This window comes from Anomaloglossus baeobatrachus, chromosome 11 (assembly GCF_048569485.1).
Source record: "Anomaloglossus baeobatrachus isolate aAnoBae1 chromosome 11, aAnoBae1.hap1, whole genome shotgun sequence".
Taxonomy (NCBI): Eukaryota; Metazoa; Chordata; class Amphibia; order Anura; family Aromobatidae; genus Anomaloglossus; species Anomaloglossus baeobatrachus.
In genome coordinates, this window is record NC_134363.1 from 7,355,214 (window position 1) to 7,376,193 (window position 20,980).

General features: G+C 44.2%; 1 protein-coding gene across 3 annotated transcripts in view; it reads left to right on the forward strand.

The window, feature by feature from the left end:
* The window catches only part of LRRC4B (leucine rich repeat containing 4B), a 275,358-nt gene extending 267,012 nt beyond the window's left edge, over positions 1 to 8,346 (forward strand). For all 3 annotated transcript variants that reach the window (XM_075329291.1, XM_075329290.1, XM_075329292.1), the window contains one exon: positions 5,157 to 8,346. In XM_075329291.1, the coding sequence (XP_075185406.1) occupies positions 5,215 to 7,140 (1,926 nt within the window). In that variant the 5' untranslated portion in view covers positions 5,157 to 5,214 and the 3' untranslated portion in view covers positions 7,141 to 8,346. The remainder of the gene's footprint in view (positions 1 to 5,156) is intronic.
* The last annotated feature ends 12,634 nt before the right edge of the window (positions 8,347 to 20,980 follow it).

The following is a 20,980-nucleotide window of genomic DNA, read 5'->3' on the forward strand; positions in this document are numbered from 1 at the left end:
TATGGTTTATTGGCAACATCTGAGTTAATTACAGACACACCTGTGGATGTATTGTAATGTACACCTGAAACAAACTGCTTCTGTGTGTAGCATCATGGGAAAGTCGAAAGAAATCAGCCAAGATCTCAGGAGGAGAATTGTGGACTTGCACAAGTCTGGTTCATCCTTGGATGCAATTTCCTGAAGATGCCTCATTCATCTGTACAAACAATTATACGCAAGTACAAACAAGATGGGAATGTCCAGCCATCATTCCACTCAGGAAGGAGACAGATTCTGTGTACCAGAGATGAACGTGTTTTGGTCAGACATGTGCAGATCAACCCAAGAACAAAAGCAAAAGACCTTGTGAAGATGCTGGCAGAAGCTGGTAACATTGTGTCATTATCCACCATGAATCGAGTACTGTATCAACATGGGCTGAAAGACCACTCTGCCAGGAAAAAGCCATTACTCCAAAATAAATATAAACAAGCCAGATTAATGTTTGTAAATGCACCCAGGAACAAAGACCTTAATTTTTTTCAGACATGTACTGTGGTCTGTCGAAACTGAAATTGATGTGTTTAGCCATATTGATCATCATTACATTTGCAAAAAGGGAAAAGCATTGAAGCCTAAGAACACCATCCCAACTGTGAAACTCGGGGGCAGCATCATGCTGTGGGGTTGTTTTGCTGCAGGAGGAACTAGTGCACTTCCCAAAATATATGGCATCATGAGGAAAGAAGATTATGTGGCAATACTGAAGCAATATCTCAAGACATCAGCTAGGAGCTTAAAGCTTGGGCGGAAATGGGTCTTCCAAATGGACAATGACCCAAAGCATACTGCAAAACTTCATGCCAAGTGGCTTAAGGAGAACAATATCAATGTTTTGGAGCGGCCATCAAAATACCCTGATCTCAATCCTATCAAACAGTTATGGGCAAAGCTGTAGGTGCGAGCAAGGGGACGACGGATGTGGAGCAAGATGGAGCAAAGTGACAATATTGACGATGGATGCGTTCCACATAGTCATGCAGCCTGCAAGGTTGGGCGCATTGGATCACAGGACGCTATGTCAGACGCCAGCGAGCGGTATGTTATGGATATGGTCTAATGCGCATGCTCTATTCATGCATTCTAGTACAGCACTGTTTGGATGATGGATACGTTCCACAGTGCTATGCAGCCCAGAAGCTCGGGAACGCACAACCGCAGGATGTTACGTCAGACGCCAGTGAGCGGTCGTCTTTAAAGGGAAGTTGTGTGAGGGTGCGTGTGTGCAGTGAACAAGCACACCCGCTGTCACCACGCAGTGAGTATCTATATACAATGAGTGGACTCTTCCCTATGGTAAGATGCATTTAGTCTAAGTAATTAATTATGTTTGTTCTTTTTCAGCATTGTGTATTGCCCGGCTATACGGACTCCGGTTACCATAGACCTCAATGGTCACTTGTTATGATTTAGTGACCAAGGAGGATCAGAAAAAATGCGGAAACCCAAAAATCAACCAGAGTGGCTAGAACCTTGACGGACTGCAGACCTAATACTGACACACAACTAGAAGTAGCCGTCGGGCGAGCCTACGATGACCTAGTCGCCACGACACAGCCGGAGAGCTAAATGTTCTTACAGAGAGAAATATAAGAAAAGCTAATCTGCCTCAGAGCAATCCCCAAAGATATAGCTAGCCCCCCACATGTAAAGACTACGGGGATTTAGGAAAATACAATACATAGCTAGAAAACAGATTCAGCAAAGATGAGCCCCAAACTATCTGTATAGGAAAGGATAGGAAAGAGCACTGTCTGCAGCCGTAAAAACCCTAATAAATGTCAGCACGCCTGATATGGAAAAGCCCTGAGTCCACACAGGCTCTCCCCCCCTAAATCAGTACTCTGGTGTTACTGGGATCCAAAAAACACTAATATAGATCAGGGACTGAATTTAATACCAAGCATGAAAAACACAATACATAGCAGAACATTAAGCTAGGTATACAGAGACTCCCAGCAGGGAATGATACAACTCCACCAAGAACGCCACACAGGCAAAATAAGGAATCAAGAATTAATATCAAAACAGAAAAAACTTCAAGAAAGTGGAAACAATAAGCAGAGGTACAAAGACCAACCTATCTGAGAGGAGTTCTGGTAGAGAGAAGGACTGGTTTCAGAATGTCCTTACCACACAGGAGATACATTGAGCACCGGCAAGGAAATGGAAAAAAACTACTCAGTTATATAGGCCCAATCTGAATGACCTGATTGCCAGTCCTCCACAGGTGTCTGGCTGCCACTCAACAAGTCAACTGCACCGCCAGCACTGACCACAAGAGGGAGCCCCAAACTGGAAAATGTATTCACAACAGTCACTCCCCTGATGACTTCAAGAGAAACGTGTGGAGAGAAGGGGTATGCTGAGGAGATACCGGCTGAGTACTTGGGGATCCTGAGCCATGTGATAAGGGCCAGTCATCTACCTTAAAAAAAAAACAGAAACTCTGCAAACAGTTATCGTTTGAAGTGGGAACTCTACTGAATTTTAGTGAGAGAGTTCCATTTGTTTACTTCTGTTGTTGGGACAATGATAGTCCCCATTAACAAATGATTATTATCTGTGAAGGTACTTTGTTCTGGCCTTTTCAAAAAATGTTGGTGAAGGTGATATACAAACATGGCTCAGCTACACCAGATCTGTCAGGAGGAATCGGCCCACATTCATGCCAACTATTGTGAGAAGCTTGTGGAAGGATCCAAAACATTTCCCCAAGTCACACAGTGTAATGGCAATGCCACCAAATACTAATGAAATGGAGGGAAACCTTTTACTTTGCAGAAACTAATAGAAATGCCTTAAAACATTCTCTCTCTCATTATTGTGGCATTTAGTAAATACCTAGCTTTAGTACCCGACATTTCCCGGGATATTAACTAAGTGTCTCTTGTCTGTCTACAATTCTGTCTGTCTCCCTCTCTCTATGTCTGCCTCTCTCTCTGTGTGTCTGTGTGTTTCTGTCTGATTCTGTGTTTCTCTGTCTTTGTGTGTCTGTGTCTCTGTGTGTCTGTGTCTCTCTGTGTATGTCTCTGTGTGTCTCTGTCTTTATGTTTGTCTCTTTTTCCTCTGTGTCTGTGTCTGTCTTTGTGTGTGTCTGTTTTCTCTGTGTCTCTGTCTGTCTCTGTCTGTCTCTGTTTGTGTGTTTCTGTCTGTGTCTGTCTCTGTGTATCTGTGTCTCTGTGTGTCTTTGTGGTCTGTGTGTCTGTCTGTGTGTCTCTGTGTGTTTCTGTCTGTGTGTCTCTTTTGTCTATCTCTCTGTCTCTTTTGTCTGTCTCTCTGTGTATGTGTTTCTGTTTCTGTACATATCTGTCTCTATGTGTCTCTGTGTATCAGTCTCTGTGTGTTTCTTTTTGTGTGTCTGTGTCTGTCTCTGTGTCTCTGTCTCTCTGTGTGTTTGTTTCTGTGTTTCTCTGTCTCTGTGTGTCTCTGCATCAGTCTCTGTGTCTCTGTATCAGTCTTTGTGTGTCTCTTTGTGTGTGTCTGTGTCTGCCTGTCTCTGTGTGTCTCTGTTTGTTTCTGTGGATGTCTCTGTGGGTCTTTGTCTCTGTGTGTCTCTGTTTCTGTATCAGTCTATGTGTCTCTGTGTATGTCTCTGTGTGTGTGTGTCTCTGTGTGTGTCTTTCCACCGATATCATATTACCTCACACATAAGCTTCTTATACTAAGTATGTCCTTCATTGCCTATAGCAACCAATCAGAGCTCCTATTAATGACCTGTAGCTCCCAGCTCCATTGACTTTAATGTAAGCAAGTTTTTTGTCGAATAACTGTAAAGCGCGGGGTTAAATTTTCCTCTCAAAACATAGTCTATGATGTAAATTTCATGATTGTAAATCCAACGGTACGGATTCCTTAGCGGACATACAGACATACACACACACATACAGACATACACACACACACACACACACACACACACATATACACACACACACACACACACACATACATACACACATACACACAGCTTTATATAATAGATTTTGGTTCCTAACTGACCTAAAATGGGAAAGTGTTTTTCTGATTTCACGTCAGATAATGAGAAAGAGCTGAGGGGAAAACTTGCAGATGTGTCTTTATAGAGAGAGGAGGGAAAAACCTACAGACGTGTCTTCATAGAGAGTGAGAGAAAAACCTGCAGATGTGTCTTTATAGACAGGGAGAGAAAAACCTGTAGATGTGTCTTTATAGAGAGTGAGAGAAAAACCTGCAGATGTGTCTTTATAAAGAGGGAGAGAAATACCTGCAGATGTGTCTGTATAGAGAGCAGAGGGAAAAACCTGCAGATGTGTCTTTATAGAGAGCGAAGGGAAAAACCTGCAGACGTGTCTTTATAGAGAGTAGAGGGAAAAACCTGCAGATGTGTCTTTATAGAGAGGGAGAGAAAAACTTGCAGACGTGTCTTTATAAAGAGTGAAGGGAAAAACCTGCAGACGTGTCTCTATTGAGAGTAGAGGGAAAAACCTGCAGATGTGTCTTTATAGAGAGTGGATGGAAACTTTTGACTTCAACTATTAGTATTTAGTAAAATCAAAGCAATCAGTTCTTAAACCAGAAAGTGATAGGTCCTGGACAATGCAACAGTGCATGCACATTGAAAGGTCATAGCACAGTCAAAATAAGTGGTAGAGATAACATCAACGTTGTTATAAGTAATGGCAATCCCCATCTGTGGAGTTAATCTGTGAAGTCTCTTCTATTGGAAATTGAATATGCTGCAAACCCTAAATATTCTTCATATATTATGCATTATATTATATAGCATTAATGGCACTATTTGTATTAGTAGTGTCTGAATTCTTGCATCTTTTGAATATTTATCAGAATTTGATAAAGTATTACTGATATAAATTAGGGTATTCTGCTGGAAAAATGAGACATTTTCAACGTATCTGTTCATAGTGTGGTCTTCCTTATGATGCTCGCTACACTTTATATTGCATTGGAGGATATGTATTTTTTGTTGTTATTTTTGCTGCTATTGATCTCCATTTCACCTATGACACAATAAGTTATATAGAAAGCACATGACGTTATCAATGCAGTTTATGATTAAATGTACTGGAATGTTCTCTATTTTTCTCACAACTTCTATTTCTCTTGTTTTAAAGGCTTTTATAAGTGAAATGATAAACCTGAAAAAATAGTATTGAACTATGAAAATAGAAGATGACGAGCAGCCATTGCACCCACAGGATGCTTGGTGTGAAGATATTTAGAATGATTTTGAAGCAAGTTTTACTTATCTCATGGGTCTCATCCCTGGCCCTGGGAGGAACATCCCCAACATCATGTCCGGCTGCGTGTTCTTGCAGCAATCAGGCCAGTCGAGTCGCATGCACAAGGAAAGAACTGGTAGAAGTGCCAGAAAGCATCTCTGTCAATACGCGATACCTGAATCTTCAGGAGAACAATATTCAGGTTATCAAAACAGACACTTTTAAGCACCTCCGACATTTGGAAATACTACAGCTAAGTAAAAATCTTATTCGAAAGATTGAGGTTGGAGCTTTCAATGGACTCCCAAACTTGAGCACATTGGAGCTTTTTGATAATCGCTTGACCACTGTTCCTACTCAAGCCTTTGAATATCTCTCCAAGCTACGGGAGCTGTGGCTAAGAAACAATCCTATTGAAAGTATCCCATCGTATGCTTTCAATAGAGTTCCTTCTTTGAGACGACTTGATTTGGGAGAACTGAAAAAGTTGGAGTATATTTCTGAAGCTGCTTTTGAGGGTCTCGTAAACTTAAGATACTTAAATCTGGGTATGTGCAATTTAAAAGATATACCCAACCTAACAGCATTGGTCAGACTGGAAGAGTTAGAGTTGTCTGGAAATCGTCTAGAAATGATTCGTCCCGGCTCCTTTCAAGGGTTGACAAGCCTGAGAAAATTATGGCTTATGCATGCTCATGTTGCCACTATAGAACGCAATGCCTTTGATGATTTGAAATCTTTAGAGGAGCTTAATCTTTCTCATAACAATTTAATGTCTCTTCCCCATGATCTTTTTACTCCTCTTCACCGCCTGGAGCGAGTACACCTGAACCATAATCCTTGGCATTGCAACTGTGACGTTTTGTGGTTAAGCTGGTGGTTAAAAGAGACTGTACCAAACAATACAACCTGTTGTGCACGTTGTCACTCACCACCAAACTTAAAAACTAGATACATCGGAGAGCTTGACCAGAGTCACTTCACATGCTATGCCCCAGTTATTGTGGAGCCTCCCACTGACCTCAATGTAACAGAGGGCATGGCTGCTGAGCTCAAATGCAGAACTGGCACATCCATGACATCTGTCAACTGGTTAACACCAAATGGGACATTGATGACTCATGGTTCCTATCGAGTCCGTATCTCTGTATTACATGACGGCACATTGAATTTTACAAATGTGACAGTACAGGACACAGGACAATACACATGTATGGTTACAAATTCAGCAGGGAATACAACAGCATCTGCTACTCTTAATGTCTCTGCTGTAGTTGATCCTGCTACCACTGATTATACTTACTTTACAACTGTTACAGTGGAAACCATGGATTCAGTCCCAGAGGAAGTAAAACCTGCAGAAAAAGAGCCTGGTCCAACTACAACAGTTCAATGGGGGATTACATATTCCACCACTTCACTTACTCCACGAAGCACCCGATCCACAGAGAAGACATTTACTATCCCTATAACTGATGTGACAGAGAACATTATGAAAGATCTAGATGATGTAATGAAGACAACAAAGATTATTATTGGGTGCTTTGTGGCCATCACATTTATGGCAGCTGTTATGTTAATTGCATTTTACAAACTTCGTAAGCAGCATCAGCTACACAAACATCATGGTCCAACACGAACTATTGAAATAATCAATGTGGAAGATGAAATACCAGCTACTGCCCCTGGAGACAACCATATGGCACTCCCTGCTATTGAGCATGACCATCTTAATCATTATACGGCATTTAAGTCCCATTATAACAATAATTCAGGAACACTTAACTGTGCCAAAAACCCCATGCTAAATTCCATACATGAACCCCTTCTGTTTAAAACCAGCTCAAAGGAAAATGTGCAAGAAACACAAATTTAGCTTCATTAAGAAAGAAGACAAGCTGAAAGCTGTAAGAGAAGTGTATGTCTGGGCTCATTTCATACAATGCTCATCTTCCCGTTTCCCGATACACCCTAAGATAGAGGTGCCCAAATGAAGCACTGACACAAAATAACATGAAGACTCTTTTGATAACTCTAAATGGAAAATTCACTCTCTGACTACCTGATATATTACTAAAAAAACAAAAAACAAAAAAACACATGGAAAGAGAAAAGATATGGAAAGAAAAAAGTATACAAATGCTTATTTTGTGGTACAGCTCTTTATGTGTAAATTCTATCTGAGATCTATTTTCATCAAAGAAGTTGAGAACAGGAAAATCCAGAGATTTGTGACAGAGATTTTTTAATGGTGTCACTCGGGAGTTTGTGTTGAATCCTCCAGTTCTGTGATGAGGGTGACATCTTTTTCCACCTAGTAAAAATACATCTAGATTTTTTCCATTCGCTCATGACCATGGGTGCCTGCTATTACTGAGAAGTAACACACTACAGGCCCCAGTGATTGTAATTTGGTTTCCTTGTAATAGCTTGGACAATGTGTCATAAGTCAGACGTGAGTATTGCGGGAAGGAATTGTGAGAAGCACGTTCCTTGCCACTTGATATCACCGTCCTTCTCTGAGGGTTTTCATTACGCTTTTTTTAAGAAAAATAAATAAATAACAAAATATCAAAAGGTGTTTACAACCTTGAAGAGAACTTTATTTTCAAAGGTACTGTGCCATATAACCCTTTACAGATGTGCCAATTATCTTCAGAACTTTACATAAAATGAAAACTGTATGAAAAAAATGAAAAAAAAAAAAACAACTGTTTTTACTAAATATTTTTGTTTTTGAAAAGGAAAGCGGAGAACTTTACGATTTTGAAACTTCTGCAACAGGAATATTTGGACCAGTTATTTTGTCTGGCTTTCTATCAAAAGTGTAAGGTGTGTGAAATAATGAAGTTAACATGAACTTTTTAAGTCCTCCCTCCTTTTTTTCTCGGGTGGGTGATTAGTTGATTTGAATTTTTTTCTTTTTTTTTGAAAATTTTGATTGGGTGGGAAATGTATTCTTGTTATAAGAACAGAAAAGATAATATGTATGTGGCTCTTTATTGAGACAGAAAGTAACAAGCAAAGTTGGCAACATTGCCAGGAGTCTGCAACAAAAGTATAATAAAAATAATGAAAAGACGCTCTTTGTGCTGATTGAGATTTATGAATGGACATTTTCCAGTGGACTCCCTCTGACACATTGACACATCACATTTACAGTATTCCCTATGGTAAAATCCTGTTCTAGCAAATAAAGGGCTGTAATAGACTCAAAAGGAACCTGACAATCTAATATTCTCCTGTAAAGTATTAGGAATCCTTTATCAACCTCCTGATGTGGAGGGGCAAGGAGGAGAAGAATTCCCTGTAGAAAACCTCTTTCCTGCACACGCTAGGGTATCAATCACACCACTGTGGAGGTAATACCAGCCCAACTTTGGAATGCTTGACAGTGGTCCAAACAAGCTCAGGTACATGCACAAAAATACATTGCAGGCATTGCTGATCGTACAAGATTAGCTACCAATGGCACTGGGGACTGATGGATCCTAGGATAAATATTTCTGTCAGGTTCCTTTAAAACTGATAAACCCTGTCTGGAACATTATGGACCATTTGGACTCAAGCAGTCACTTTTCCACTCTCTTTTTTATTGAGACAGAAAAGACTTGCCATAGAGGTTCACATGCTGGCATACAATTTCAGATGATCCTGATGCTGCATGTCAAAAGGTTCACAGTGCCTTGAAATGATATTCATAGACCATTAGCTTTTCCACATTTTTTCATGTTACACCCACAAACCTATATGTGATTTTTAGGGATTTTATGTGATAAATAACAAGAATTTGTGAAATGTAAAGGAAGTTATACCTTTGTTAAACTATAATGTTAAAATGTTTAACCTATGCCCCAATCTTTAGTCTTTTGCAGTCTCTAACATGTCTGCCTGTAGGCTTGTCCAATATTTGGCACCATTCATCTTCCCATCACCTCTGACCAGCTTCCCTGGTCCTGCTGAAGAAAAGCCTCCCCATTTCATGAAGCTACTACCACATTTGATGGTGGGAAGGGTGTTTTCAGGATGATGTGCAGTGCTAGTTTTCAGTCATACATAGCGTTTTGCATTAAGCCCAAAAGTCCTTTACACTTCACAAATACTTGCACTTAGTGTTAGTATGTTACATAAAAATTCAATAAAGTACATTTAAGTTTGTGGGTATAATGTGAAAAAAATATGGAAACGTTTAAGAGGTATGAAGCACTGTAACTTAGCATTGCTTCTTTATCCATACATATGGTGACCTCCATGCCCTGCTCTATAGAGCAGACACATTAATTAAGGAAGCGATTTATCATTAGGGGACTTGTTAAATTCAGTTTTGCTTATGGCTGCATTGCCATTATTTGCAACATATTTGTAAGTGTCTCATAAGGTTTTGTACCTTTGGTGCATCGTTAGACATCATACTTCAGTCTAGAGATGTTTCTCCAGTTTTTAGCTCTTAGTTCATGACTAGGGATGAGCGGACCCATGGAAGTTCTTGACCCGAACTTCACCATGAACGCCATATAAGTCAACAGAGGCCTGAACGTCTTTGCTGTAAAATGGCTGTAAAATGATCTTAGTGAGGGCTAGGGGCTTGCACAAGGAAGCAAAATGTGGGAAATCGCCATGGAAACAAATGTGGATAGGGAATAAAAAAAAAAATGACTTGAGGTCCCACATATTTTTGATAACCAGCACAGGTAAAGCAGACAACTGCAGGCTGCCACCCTCAGCTGTCAGTTTTACCTTGGCCTTTTATCAAAAATAAGAAATTATTCAAACAAATAATTAAAAAAAAAATGGCGTAGACTCCATCCTATCTTTGATAACCAGGCAACATAAAGCAGATAGCTGGGGGCTGGTAGTATCAGGTTGGAAAGGCTATTTGGCCCTCTGAGCTTAAAAATAGCAGCCCACAGCGACCCCAGAAGTGGCACTTCACATTAGATGATTCAGTTCGGGTGCTTTTCCTGGCTCTTCCTGATTGCCCTGGTGCGGTGGCAATTGGGGTAATACTTTTGGGGTTTATGTCAGCTGTTAATTGACAGCTGGCATCAAGCCCAGGAATTAGTAATGGAGAGGTCTAACGCAGACACCCACTTTACTAACCTGGTAATTATAGTGTTAAAAAAACACACAAACAGGAAAAAATAGTTTAATTGAAAAAACAGTTTCCCACACTCTCTCATTCACCAATTTATTAATTAAAATGAAATTCTGGAAGTTTCAAGGTAATCCTATGGAGTAATGTCCCACAACACCCATCTATTCCTATGGAACTTCATTCTGAGAACATTCTCAGAACAATGCTCAATAGGTCAGTCGCAGTCAGCAGCAGTCCAGAATTTCTCATGAGCAGTATCCGACCATGACCTATGGAGTCTGGTTCTAAGAATTCTCAGAACAAAGCTACATAGGAATTAATGGGCGTTGTGGGACAGTACTAAATTGGATTATTTTGAAAATTCAAGACTTTCTTTTTAATTAATAAATTGCTGAACAAGGGAGTATTTATTCACCAATTGGATTACGTTGGAACTTCGACGATTTTTTTTATTCAATAAATTGGTGAATAAGGGCATGTGGGTGAGTCCTTATTTAAATAAACTGTTATTTTTATAGTGTGTGTTTTTTAACGCTACTCATGCCATGTTTGAAATGGAGATTTCTGATAGATGCCTATAGGATTGATGGCAGCTGTCATCAACCCCAAAAATATTACTGTGATTGTCACAGCATCAGGGTAATCGGGAAGAGCTGGGCAAAGCACCAGATTTGGAACATCTAATGAATGTGCCACTTCTGGGACAGCTGCGGGCTGCTATTTTTAGGTTGGGAATGGCCAAATAACCATGGACCTTCCCAGCCTGCTAATACTAGACCACAGCTGTCTGCTTTACCTTGGCTGGTTATCAAAAATAGGGGGGCCCCACAGCATTTTTTAGATTATTTAAATATTTAATAAATTTGTGTTGGATCCCCTCTATTTTTGATAACCAGCCAAGGTAAAGTTGACAACTGAGGGTTGCAGCCCCCAGCTGTCTGCTTTACTACCTGCGCTGATTATCAAAAATAAGAGGAAGCCTATATCATTTTTTTATTGTTCACAGCAGCATATAGTCATCTTCTCCATGCAATAAAGTTTGTTGATTGGCTGCGCTGCAACATTTCAACAACTTTATTATAATATGACCAGTACCAGGGTCGGACTGGGGTGTCTGGGGCCCACCAGGGGAAATAACTCTAGGGACCCACCCTACAGCTACATGCCAATATCTATTAGCTGTTATGCCCGTTGTAGTTTAGCGCTGACTGTAAAGCACATCTCCTGTGCACACACACAATAACTCTGTACAATTACAGTAGTTTGCAGTAATGGGATCTTTGGTGACAAGTTATCACCGATCCACAAGTTCGGTAGGTGATAACTAGAGATGAGCGATGTTCGAGGGTTGAGGTTCGCCAATTTCATGTTCGAGTGATTTTGGGGGGTGTTCGAGTCGTTCGACGAACAGAGGAATGGAGTATTTGGGATATTGAACTTGAGGTGGCGGACAGGCTACTTTATGGAACACTTGAGATCCATTGAAGCACCTGCTGTTTTGGTGCCTCATCTACATTTGGTAGCGATGGTCGTGTCCATGAAAAAAGGGATCATATCAGATTATCCATGGGAAGAAGTACACCTCTTATTTTGGCTGGTAGTTGGTGTTACGAATTGGTGCCGCTGTAGACGCTTGCAGCCTGCTGCGGTTCCAGTTGCGCCCAGGCATCAGCTGCCATTTTTGGTCGTGCCTCGGGTCGTCCAGCTGGCTGCTTTCTCCTCCATGTATAAGTGTGGAGAGGCGGCTAGTGCGCATGCGTGTGCCGATTTACCCCAGCCACAGCCTAATGCAGGCGTCACACGGTACGATCTATCGTGCGATCGCATGAGCGATCATACCCGCCCCCGTCGTTTGTGCGTCTCGGGCAATTCGTTGCCCGTGGCGCACAAAGTCGCTAACCCCCGTCACACGCACTTACCTGCTGAGCGACGTCGCTGTGAACGGCGAACATCCTCTTCCTGAAGGGGGAGGGACATTTGGCGTCACAGCGACGTCACACAGCAGCCAGCCAAGAGAAGCGGAGGGGCGGAGATGAGCGGGACGTAACATCCCGCCCACATCCTTCCTTCAGCATTGCCGTGGCCGCAGGTAAGTTGTGTTCATCGTTCACGGGGTGTCACACGGAGCGATGTGTGCTGCCCCGGGAACGATGAACAACAGGACGTGCGATTTTTTGAAAATGAGCGACGTGTTAACGATGAACGAGAAGGTGAGTATTTCTGCTCGTTCATAGCTGTCACACGCTACGATATCACTAACGATGCCGGATGTGGGTCACTTACGACGTGACCCCGCCGACATATCGCCCGATATATCGTCCCGTGTGACGCCCGCATTAGTCCAGTGTTTCGCCTAGTGAGAATGCTCAGCCTGACTGTGCCATTCCTGAGGCTAAGTACTCAGTTCGGGCTACAGCGCATGCTCCCACACGTAGTGCGAAAAGCCTCTTTGCACAGGTAGTTGGACTCCGTGCCGTGTCTAAGGGGCACTTTGGACACTACGACATCGCAGGTGCGATGTCGGTGGGGTCAAATTGAAAGTGACGCACATCCGGCGTCGCCTGCGATATCGTAATGTGTAAATCCTTTATGATACGATTAACGAGCGCAAAAGCGTCGTAATCGTATCATTGGTGTAGCCTCGGTCATTTCCATGAATTGGGAAATACCGATGTTACGATGTTGTTCCTCGTTCCTGCGGCAGCACACATCGCTGTGTATGAAGCCGCAGGAGCAAGGAACATCTCCTACCTGCATCCTGCGGCCCACGCCGGCTATGCGGAAGGAAGGAGGTGGGCGGGATGTTTACGTCCCGCTCATCTCCGCCCCTCCGCTTCTATTGGCCGGCTGCCATGTGACGTCGCTATGATGCCGCACGACCCGTCCCCTTAATAAGGAGGCGGTTTGCCGGCCAGAGCGACGTCGCAGGGCAGGTGAGTGCATGTGAAGCTGCCATAGCGATAATGTTCGCTACGGCAGCTATCACCATGATATCGCAGCTGCGACGGGGGTGGGGACTATCACGCACGGCATCGCAGCATCGGCTTGCAATGTCGTAGTGTGCAAAGTGCCCCTAAGTCCGGTGTTGTGCCTAGAGAGCATACTGAAGCTGATAGTCTGTTTTCTGAGACTGTTTTCAGGCATATGAGCATGCTCAGGCACTTAGTGCATCAGAGGCTAGGTCCATTAAGGAACTCACCGGCCATGTCCGTGAGGTGGCAGTCCATGATAGTCCAGAGGGCATCAGGTGTCCTGATGATGTGGCCACTCCGGACTGGCTCGCAGATGCCCGCCCCTATGATTTGGCACCTCATCATTGTTTGTCAAATGATGACTTGTGAGGTGTTTGGGGCGTGGCTGCCATGCGGTCATCATTGAAGTGGCGGTTACGGATAGGCCACTGGTTATGTCACTGATGACGTGGCACTCTGCTATTGGCTCATGGAGGGGCATTGTGGTCCACCCTGGGTTGGGGCGGACCCAGGTTAGAAAAGGGGCTGGAGCCAACAAGGAGGTGCGCAGTCTTCTATTATGCTCAGAAAGAGCACACCTCCATGTGTTGAACCCATTACGGCTTTAGGCCAGAGGTAAGCGGGATAGGGCGTTGGTGCAGGCCGCCACCACAGTTGGTAACGCAGAACGGTTAAGACCAGCTCCTGTCCTACCAGTCATGCTAGTGCAGCCCAGTGGCATTAATTGGGCTGCTGCCGCTGATGCTCCTGCTGTCCACAGGTGTGCCCCCTACGCACACGGACAGCGTACCTAATGGCCCCTGTGTTGTTAACAGGGAGTTCCTGGGCTGGGTGTGTGGACGCTGTGACGTTAACAGGGTTCACAGTCTCCAGATCTGAGTGTCATCTAACTCAGTTCAGGCTACTATTAGTTTCAGAGCCACCCAACTCTGTATCCTCCGCCTAACCTTCGTGTTGCCAGCATCTCCTTTTCCATCTGGGAGCACGGTGAACCCCGACTGGTGATTGGGATATATACCACCTTATCCTAATCTGCCAGTCCCCCTGTAACAGATGGTGTTTCTTCAGCAGATGTTACTGTTGCTTAACCACCAAACCCACGGACACAAACTTTTTTTCTCCTTTCCAACACACCTGTTCCCCTTTCCACCAGCATATGGCCTTTTGCCACTCATTTTGTATATTTACAAATTTGCAACTCTGCAAGGACCCCATACTCAACGCCATCTCAGCACAGCAGCCAGCCCTCGGTCCCTCAGATGTGGACAAGTAAAAGACCATTTCCTCCTAGCCATGACAAAGCGTTGAGATTCACTCTGTGTAGCACTGGTGTTTAGTGGAAAAGCCGAGCTAAGATTGCGTACCTGATTCTGCTGATACTCCTGCATACGTGCGTCCCTTTCTATGGCAGGATTTATTTCACCAAATTTTGTCTTGTACCGGGGATCTAACAGTGTGGCAACCCACTAGTCAGCATTACTTCGAATTCGGACAATCCGAGGGTCATGTTGTAGGTAGTGCAGCAAGAAGGCACTCATGTGTCTTGCACATCCAGGAGAACCAAGTCCTTGCTGTGTTGGTGGCAGAGAGGTGAGAATCATGCCTCCTTCCTCTGCCGTCTCCCCCCAACCTCGCACAACCGAAATGTGAGCAAGCTCTCCCTCATCTGCTCAGTCTTCCATGCCTATCGCCAGTTCGTCCTCCATTTCTTACTGGGCTCCTGCACCTTCCTCAACAGTTAGGCTGATACTATGCGCCCTTGTTAATCTCTCTCCCCCACCATCCCATGCCTGCCGCCTTGGTGGTGCTGACCGTCTGGACCTTGTAGATCTTGTTATCCCTTCAGCATATGACTCCTCCTGTACTTCCTCCCATTCCTCTTGTCCCACCACCTGACTATGAATGCTGTTTAGCGTGTGCTCCATCATGTGGATGACAGGAAATGTCATGCCGATAATGGCATTGTCAGCGCTAAACATCTTCGTCGCCATTTGTAAACTTCGAAGTAGGGTGCATTGGTCCTTGATGTGAGACCACTACAGCAGCATAATCTGCCCCACCTCTGGATCTCTTTAGCCGAGGCTATACGTATAACGTATTGCAGCAGGGCTCGCCGGTGCTGCCACAGACACTAAAACGTGCTGATTCAAATTCCTGCATGTCGGCACATCGCATTTCAGGCGGTGAACTGCCAGACCGAAAGACTTCTAGAGCGATGCAAGTTGTTGAGCTGCTGGGTGTGAACGATGGAAGTGAGCACATAGCGAGCATGGCCGCTGCAGAAGGCCATGTAGGCCGGGATGGTGGTTTAAAAATTTCTGGACAACCAGGTTCAACACGTGAGAGATACAAGGCACATGTGTCACATTGCCCTGACGAAGGGCCGCACCCAGGTTTGCATCATTGTCGCACATGACTGTTAAGTCACCACCGGAGTCCGCTCCAGCAACTTGTACTACGATCGCCAGGTGACACCGTGTTCCTTTCGTAGATAGTGCTGATGATGGGAGAGGAGTCGATGCCAGCGGCGCTGGTGGCCGCAGGTTCCACTCAGCCACTGGGCTGGGTTACCTTGAGATATGCAGAACCACTGGCTGACTGTAGGTGGTAGTTGTCTCACAGCGGAAGTACTATCATTCAGCTACAAACAATGGGAAGACACCACACCCTTTTTTAGGCCCCTCCTGTCTGCTGACCACTGCCAGACATAGTTCTGAACTTCTGGTTCCTGTTCCACCCAGTTATGTTTTGTGATTTTGTGTGCTGACTACCGCTTGTTTCCTGACTACGTCTCCTGCCTGTTGTTTATGTACCTCGTTGCCCGATCCGCATTTGACCTCTGCTTGTTTTCTGATTAAGTCCTGGCCGTCTGATTCTGTTCATGTTCCTCAATTCATGGTTTGACCCTGCCTGAGTACTACTCTCTCGGACTGCAGCCTTCCACAGGTATTGATCACCTTGGGCCCTGTGTAATTCCAAATCCCTGTATAGCTGTTAAAGGGTTTCAGGGTTCTGGGGGTCCTGCTCTGTGAGTGGCTTCCCTCTAGCCTATCCTTTACAGCCCGTCTGAGTGTGTGGATCCAGGCAGACGTTACACAGTGCCCTCTGCAGAAGGCCATGTAGGCCGGGATAGTGGTTTAAAAATTGCTGGATAACCAGGTTCAACACGTGAGCCATACATGTTACGTGTGTCACATTGTCACGGCGAAGGGCCGCACCCAGGTTTGCATCATTTTTGTTTTTTTGTTTTTATACAGGTTTGCATCATTGTCGCACCCGGCCTTCCCTGGCTGCTGGTTGAGTGGAGACAACCATTTATGAAACTCGGTCTCACTCTCCAGAGCTTACCGCCCACAACTCCTCAGCGGTCTGACTTACATTTCCCAGACATTTCAAAGTAAAGGGTCGACCACCTGATGCCGTTGAGCTCTGCTGCCAGCATAGTAAGGAGGTGTGCGGGATTCCTTATGTACAGTTACAACGCCGGTTGCCTTACAATACAGGTTTTGAGCGGAGGTTGAGGACCTACACGAGGTTGAGGAGGCAGAAGCAGTGGATGAATTTCTACATACAGAGGAAGGATTGACATACAACTCATGGGGACGGAAAGACTTGTACAGCAGACCCTTCTCCATCTCTCACCATAGTTACCCAGTGCCCAGTCAGCGACATATAACGCCCCTGTCCATGCTTACTGAGTTTCTCAAGGAAGCGGTGATGTTGTGTGTGACATGCTGGTGTAGCGCGCATGCCTTTCTTGGAGAAGGAGTGGCAACTGGGCATCTGGACTTGGGGCACTGCGATGGGCATAAGGTCTCGAAAATCCTTTGTTCACAGGGTTGGAAAGGCAGCATTTCTGTAGCCAACAGTTTGCAGATGCTGAAAGTCAACCTCAAAGCCATGTCATGCCCTTCTAAAATCATGTAAAACACAGCAATGGGACTCCAACTACAGTCTCCCTCGTTTCCAAAAATTGGGCCACACACACTCCACTTCACTGGCATCAGTTGTCCCCCAGTTGCAATCTTAAAAAGATGCTTTGCATGAAGCACTCTCAAAAATACACCAGACTTTCGCCTCCCCTGGATGACACAGGGGTAGAAAAGTCCTCTGTGATCCATGACTTCCTCATCTTGATGAACGTTAGTCTGTCCACATTGTCAGTGGACAGATGTGTGAGCTTATCTGTCAGCACACCCCCAGCAGCACTGAAGACACGTTCCGAGAGAACACTGGCTGCGGGACACAACAAGATCCCCAAGGCGTAAGTGGTGAGCTCAGGCAATTTATCCAGATTGGAAGCCTAAAATGAGCAAGGCTCAAGTTGCACAGTAATGGCATCGATGTTCACTTGCATATACTCATATCTGTGTCTCCTCCTCTTTTTCCTCATCCAGCTGTTTTGTTTTCGCAGGAGTATTTGTCCTTGTCACTTTCCCATGTGTTTGTGGTGTCTTGGGAGTTGTTTGTCACCTTTTGGACAACTTTGAAGGTGTTTTCTATGTGTTTTTATGTGTTTGTGTATGCCTCCCATTGTTTTCAATGGGGTTCGAGAGGTTCGTCGAACGGTTCGTCGAACGTTCGCCGAACCAGCCCTCCCTTCGACGAACCGAACCAAACTCGAGCCTTCCGAGGTTCGCTCATCTCTAGTGATAACTTATTGACTGGTTGAACCAGACCAGTGGAAATCGCACCGATTGGAAGAATGAGGAACTTTTATCCCTGACAGGGCACTTATATGCCCATTATACAATGCGGCGGCAGGTGGGATGTGTGACTGTGCAGCTCCATTCATCCTCTGTGGGGTGGGGTGTGTGGCCGCAGCTCCATTCATCCTCTGTGTGGTGGGATGTGTGACCGTAGCTCCATTCATCCTGTGTGGAGCAGTCAGTTAAAAAACAAGCGCAGCGCTCGCAGCCACTGAGGGAATGAATGGATCAGGGGTCGAGTCGGATGTCAGCTCCAGTGTAATGGGGATAAAAGTTGCACATTTTGCTGATCAGTTCAAGTCACAGCAATCAGACCCCACTGATGAATAAGTTGTCACTTATCCTTAGGCCACATTCACACTTTCAGTATTTGGTCAGTTTGTTACATCAGAATTTGTAGCCAAAATCAGGAGTGGGTGAAAAATGCATAAGCGGCGCACATCTTTCTATTATACTTTTCCTCTCATTTTACTGATTTTACAATTCCTGGTTTTGGCTTCAAATACTGAAATAAAAAACTCACCAAATACTGTGTGCATGTGGCCTTAGAAGAGGGGATTACTTGTTTTCACTGGAGTCCCTCTGTAAGTGCATTTTTGCTGCAGTGCAATAGTAACAGGACAGCGAGGGGTTAAACAAACTATTGGAAATAAAGAATCTTCCCAATATTTATAGAGAGAAAAAGTGACCTCCAGACAGAACGGAATCCACTATACCAAGACCAATAATATCACATACTAGGGGGAAATACCACCACACCGTGACCAGACAACATATTACCACCACATAGTAACCGAATACAATCACATACAAGAGAGTAATACCGCCACACCATGACCAGAAAACATATTACCACCACATACTGTAGTGACCAAATACAATCACGTACAGGAGAGAAATACCGCCACACCATAACCAGATAACATATTACCAATACATAGTGATCAAACACAACCACATATAAGAGAGTAATACCGCCACACCATAATTAGACCACATAGTAACCAAATATTACAACATACAAGGGAGAAATACCACGACACTATGACCAGACTACCAAATAATACTACATACAAGAGACAAATACCACCAAACCATGACAAGACCACATATTACTACTACACAATAACAAATACTACAATAAATAATCATGAATAAAACCCACAATACTAATAACATTAATATTACCATCAGTGCCATTATACACAGGAGCTCTGTATATAGTGTCAGTGTACAGGTAATACAGTGATCACCGATGACATTATAAACAGGAGATCTGTATATAGGTAACAGGCCCCCCATCCCTGCGCCGTGTAGCAACGGGTCCCCGATCCCTGTGATGTGTAGCAACCCCCCCCATCCTTGTACCGTGTACAAACGGCCCCCCCATCCTTGTGCAGTGTAGCAATGGTCCCCCCATCCTTGCGCAGTGTAGCAATGGTCCCCTTCATCCTTGTGTAGTGTATGAATGGGCCCCCCATCCTTGTGCACTGTATGAATGCCCCCCCATCCTTGTGCACTGTATGAATGGGCCCCCCCATCCTTGTGCACTGTATGAATAGGCCCCACATCCTTGTGCAGTGTGTGAATGGGCCTCCCATCCTTGTGCAGTGTGAATTGGCCCCCCCATCTTTGTGCAGTGTGTGAATGCCCCCCCATCCTTGTGCAGTGTGTGAATAGGCCCCCCCATCCTTGTAAACAAACTATTCTTGTCATAGCCACCACTTTTTTAACTGAGCATAAGTCTTTAAAAATTTTAGCACCATTATATTAATTCCATACCAATATAGTACATACTGGTATGGTCTATGTTGGCTCAATGATTTTGATGTGGGCTCATACGCTGAGCCCGCATCTTTCCCTCCCCATGTCAGCTGATCTGATCAGCCAACGTGTGCCTCTAACAGGTACAGGTGGGTCAGAGATGCACCCTCAGCTGTTAACTCTGACAGCGAGATTTAACATGGGCAGGCGGGGAGCATCTCCTTCCCCACCCCCATCGGCGGTCCCGCGATCGCAGAGTGTCATACCAACCAGTAGACATCTGGTGATCCCTGTCCCTGTTAAGATGAACTTCCTGTGAATGCCGGCTGACACTGATGATGATGCTAATGCTGATGTTGATGCTGATTCCCTACGGGGACTAGTAAAAGCAATAAAAAGAGGGAAGAAAAGTTTAGAAAATATGAAAGAAGTAAAGAAAACTAAAAACTTCAAATCAGCTCCCTTTTGTAGCATTAAAAATAAAACAATTAAAACACATATTTGGTGTTGCCACATTCAGGAATGTCCAATCTATCAAAATATAAAATAAATTAATTGGATCGGTAAAGGGTGTAATGAGACAAAAAAATAACAACCCCAGAATTACGTTTTTTTAGTAAACACAACAATTGCAACAAAATACGATCAAAACATCACAAGTACAGTACAGACCAAACGTTTGGACATACCTTCTCATCTCTAGATCAACTATTGAGAGGAGACTTTGTGCAGCAGGCCTTCATGGTAAAATAGCTGTTAGGAAACCACTGCTAAGGACAGGCAACAAGCAGAAGAGACTTGTTTGGGCTAAAGAACACAATGAATGTACATTAGACCAGTGGAAATCTGTGCTTTGGTCTGAGGAGTCCAAATTTCAGATCTTTGGCTCCAACCACCGTGTCTTTGTAGAAAAGGTGAACGGATGGACTCTACATGGCTGGTTCCCACCGTGAAGTATGGAGGAGGAGGTGTGATGGTGTGGGGGTGCTTTGCTGGGGACACTGTTGGGGATTTATTCAGAATTGAAGGCATACTGAACCAGCATGGCTCCCACAGCATCTTGCAGCGGCATGCTATTCCATCCAGTTTGTGTTTAGTTGGACAATCATTTATTTTTCAACAGGACAATGACCCCAAACACACCTCCAGGCTGTGTAAGCACTATTTGACTAAGAA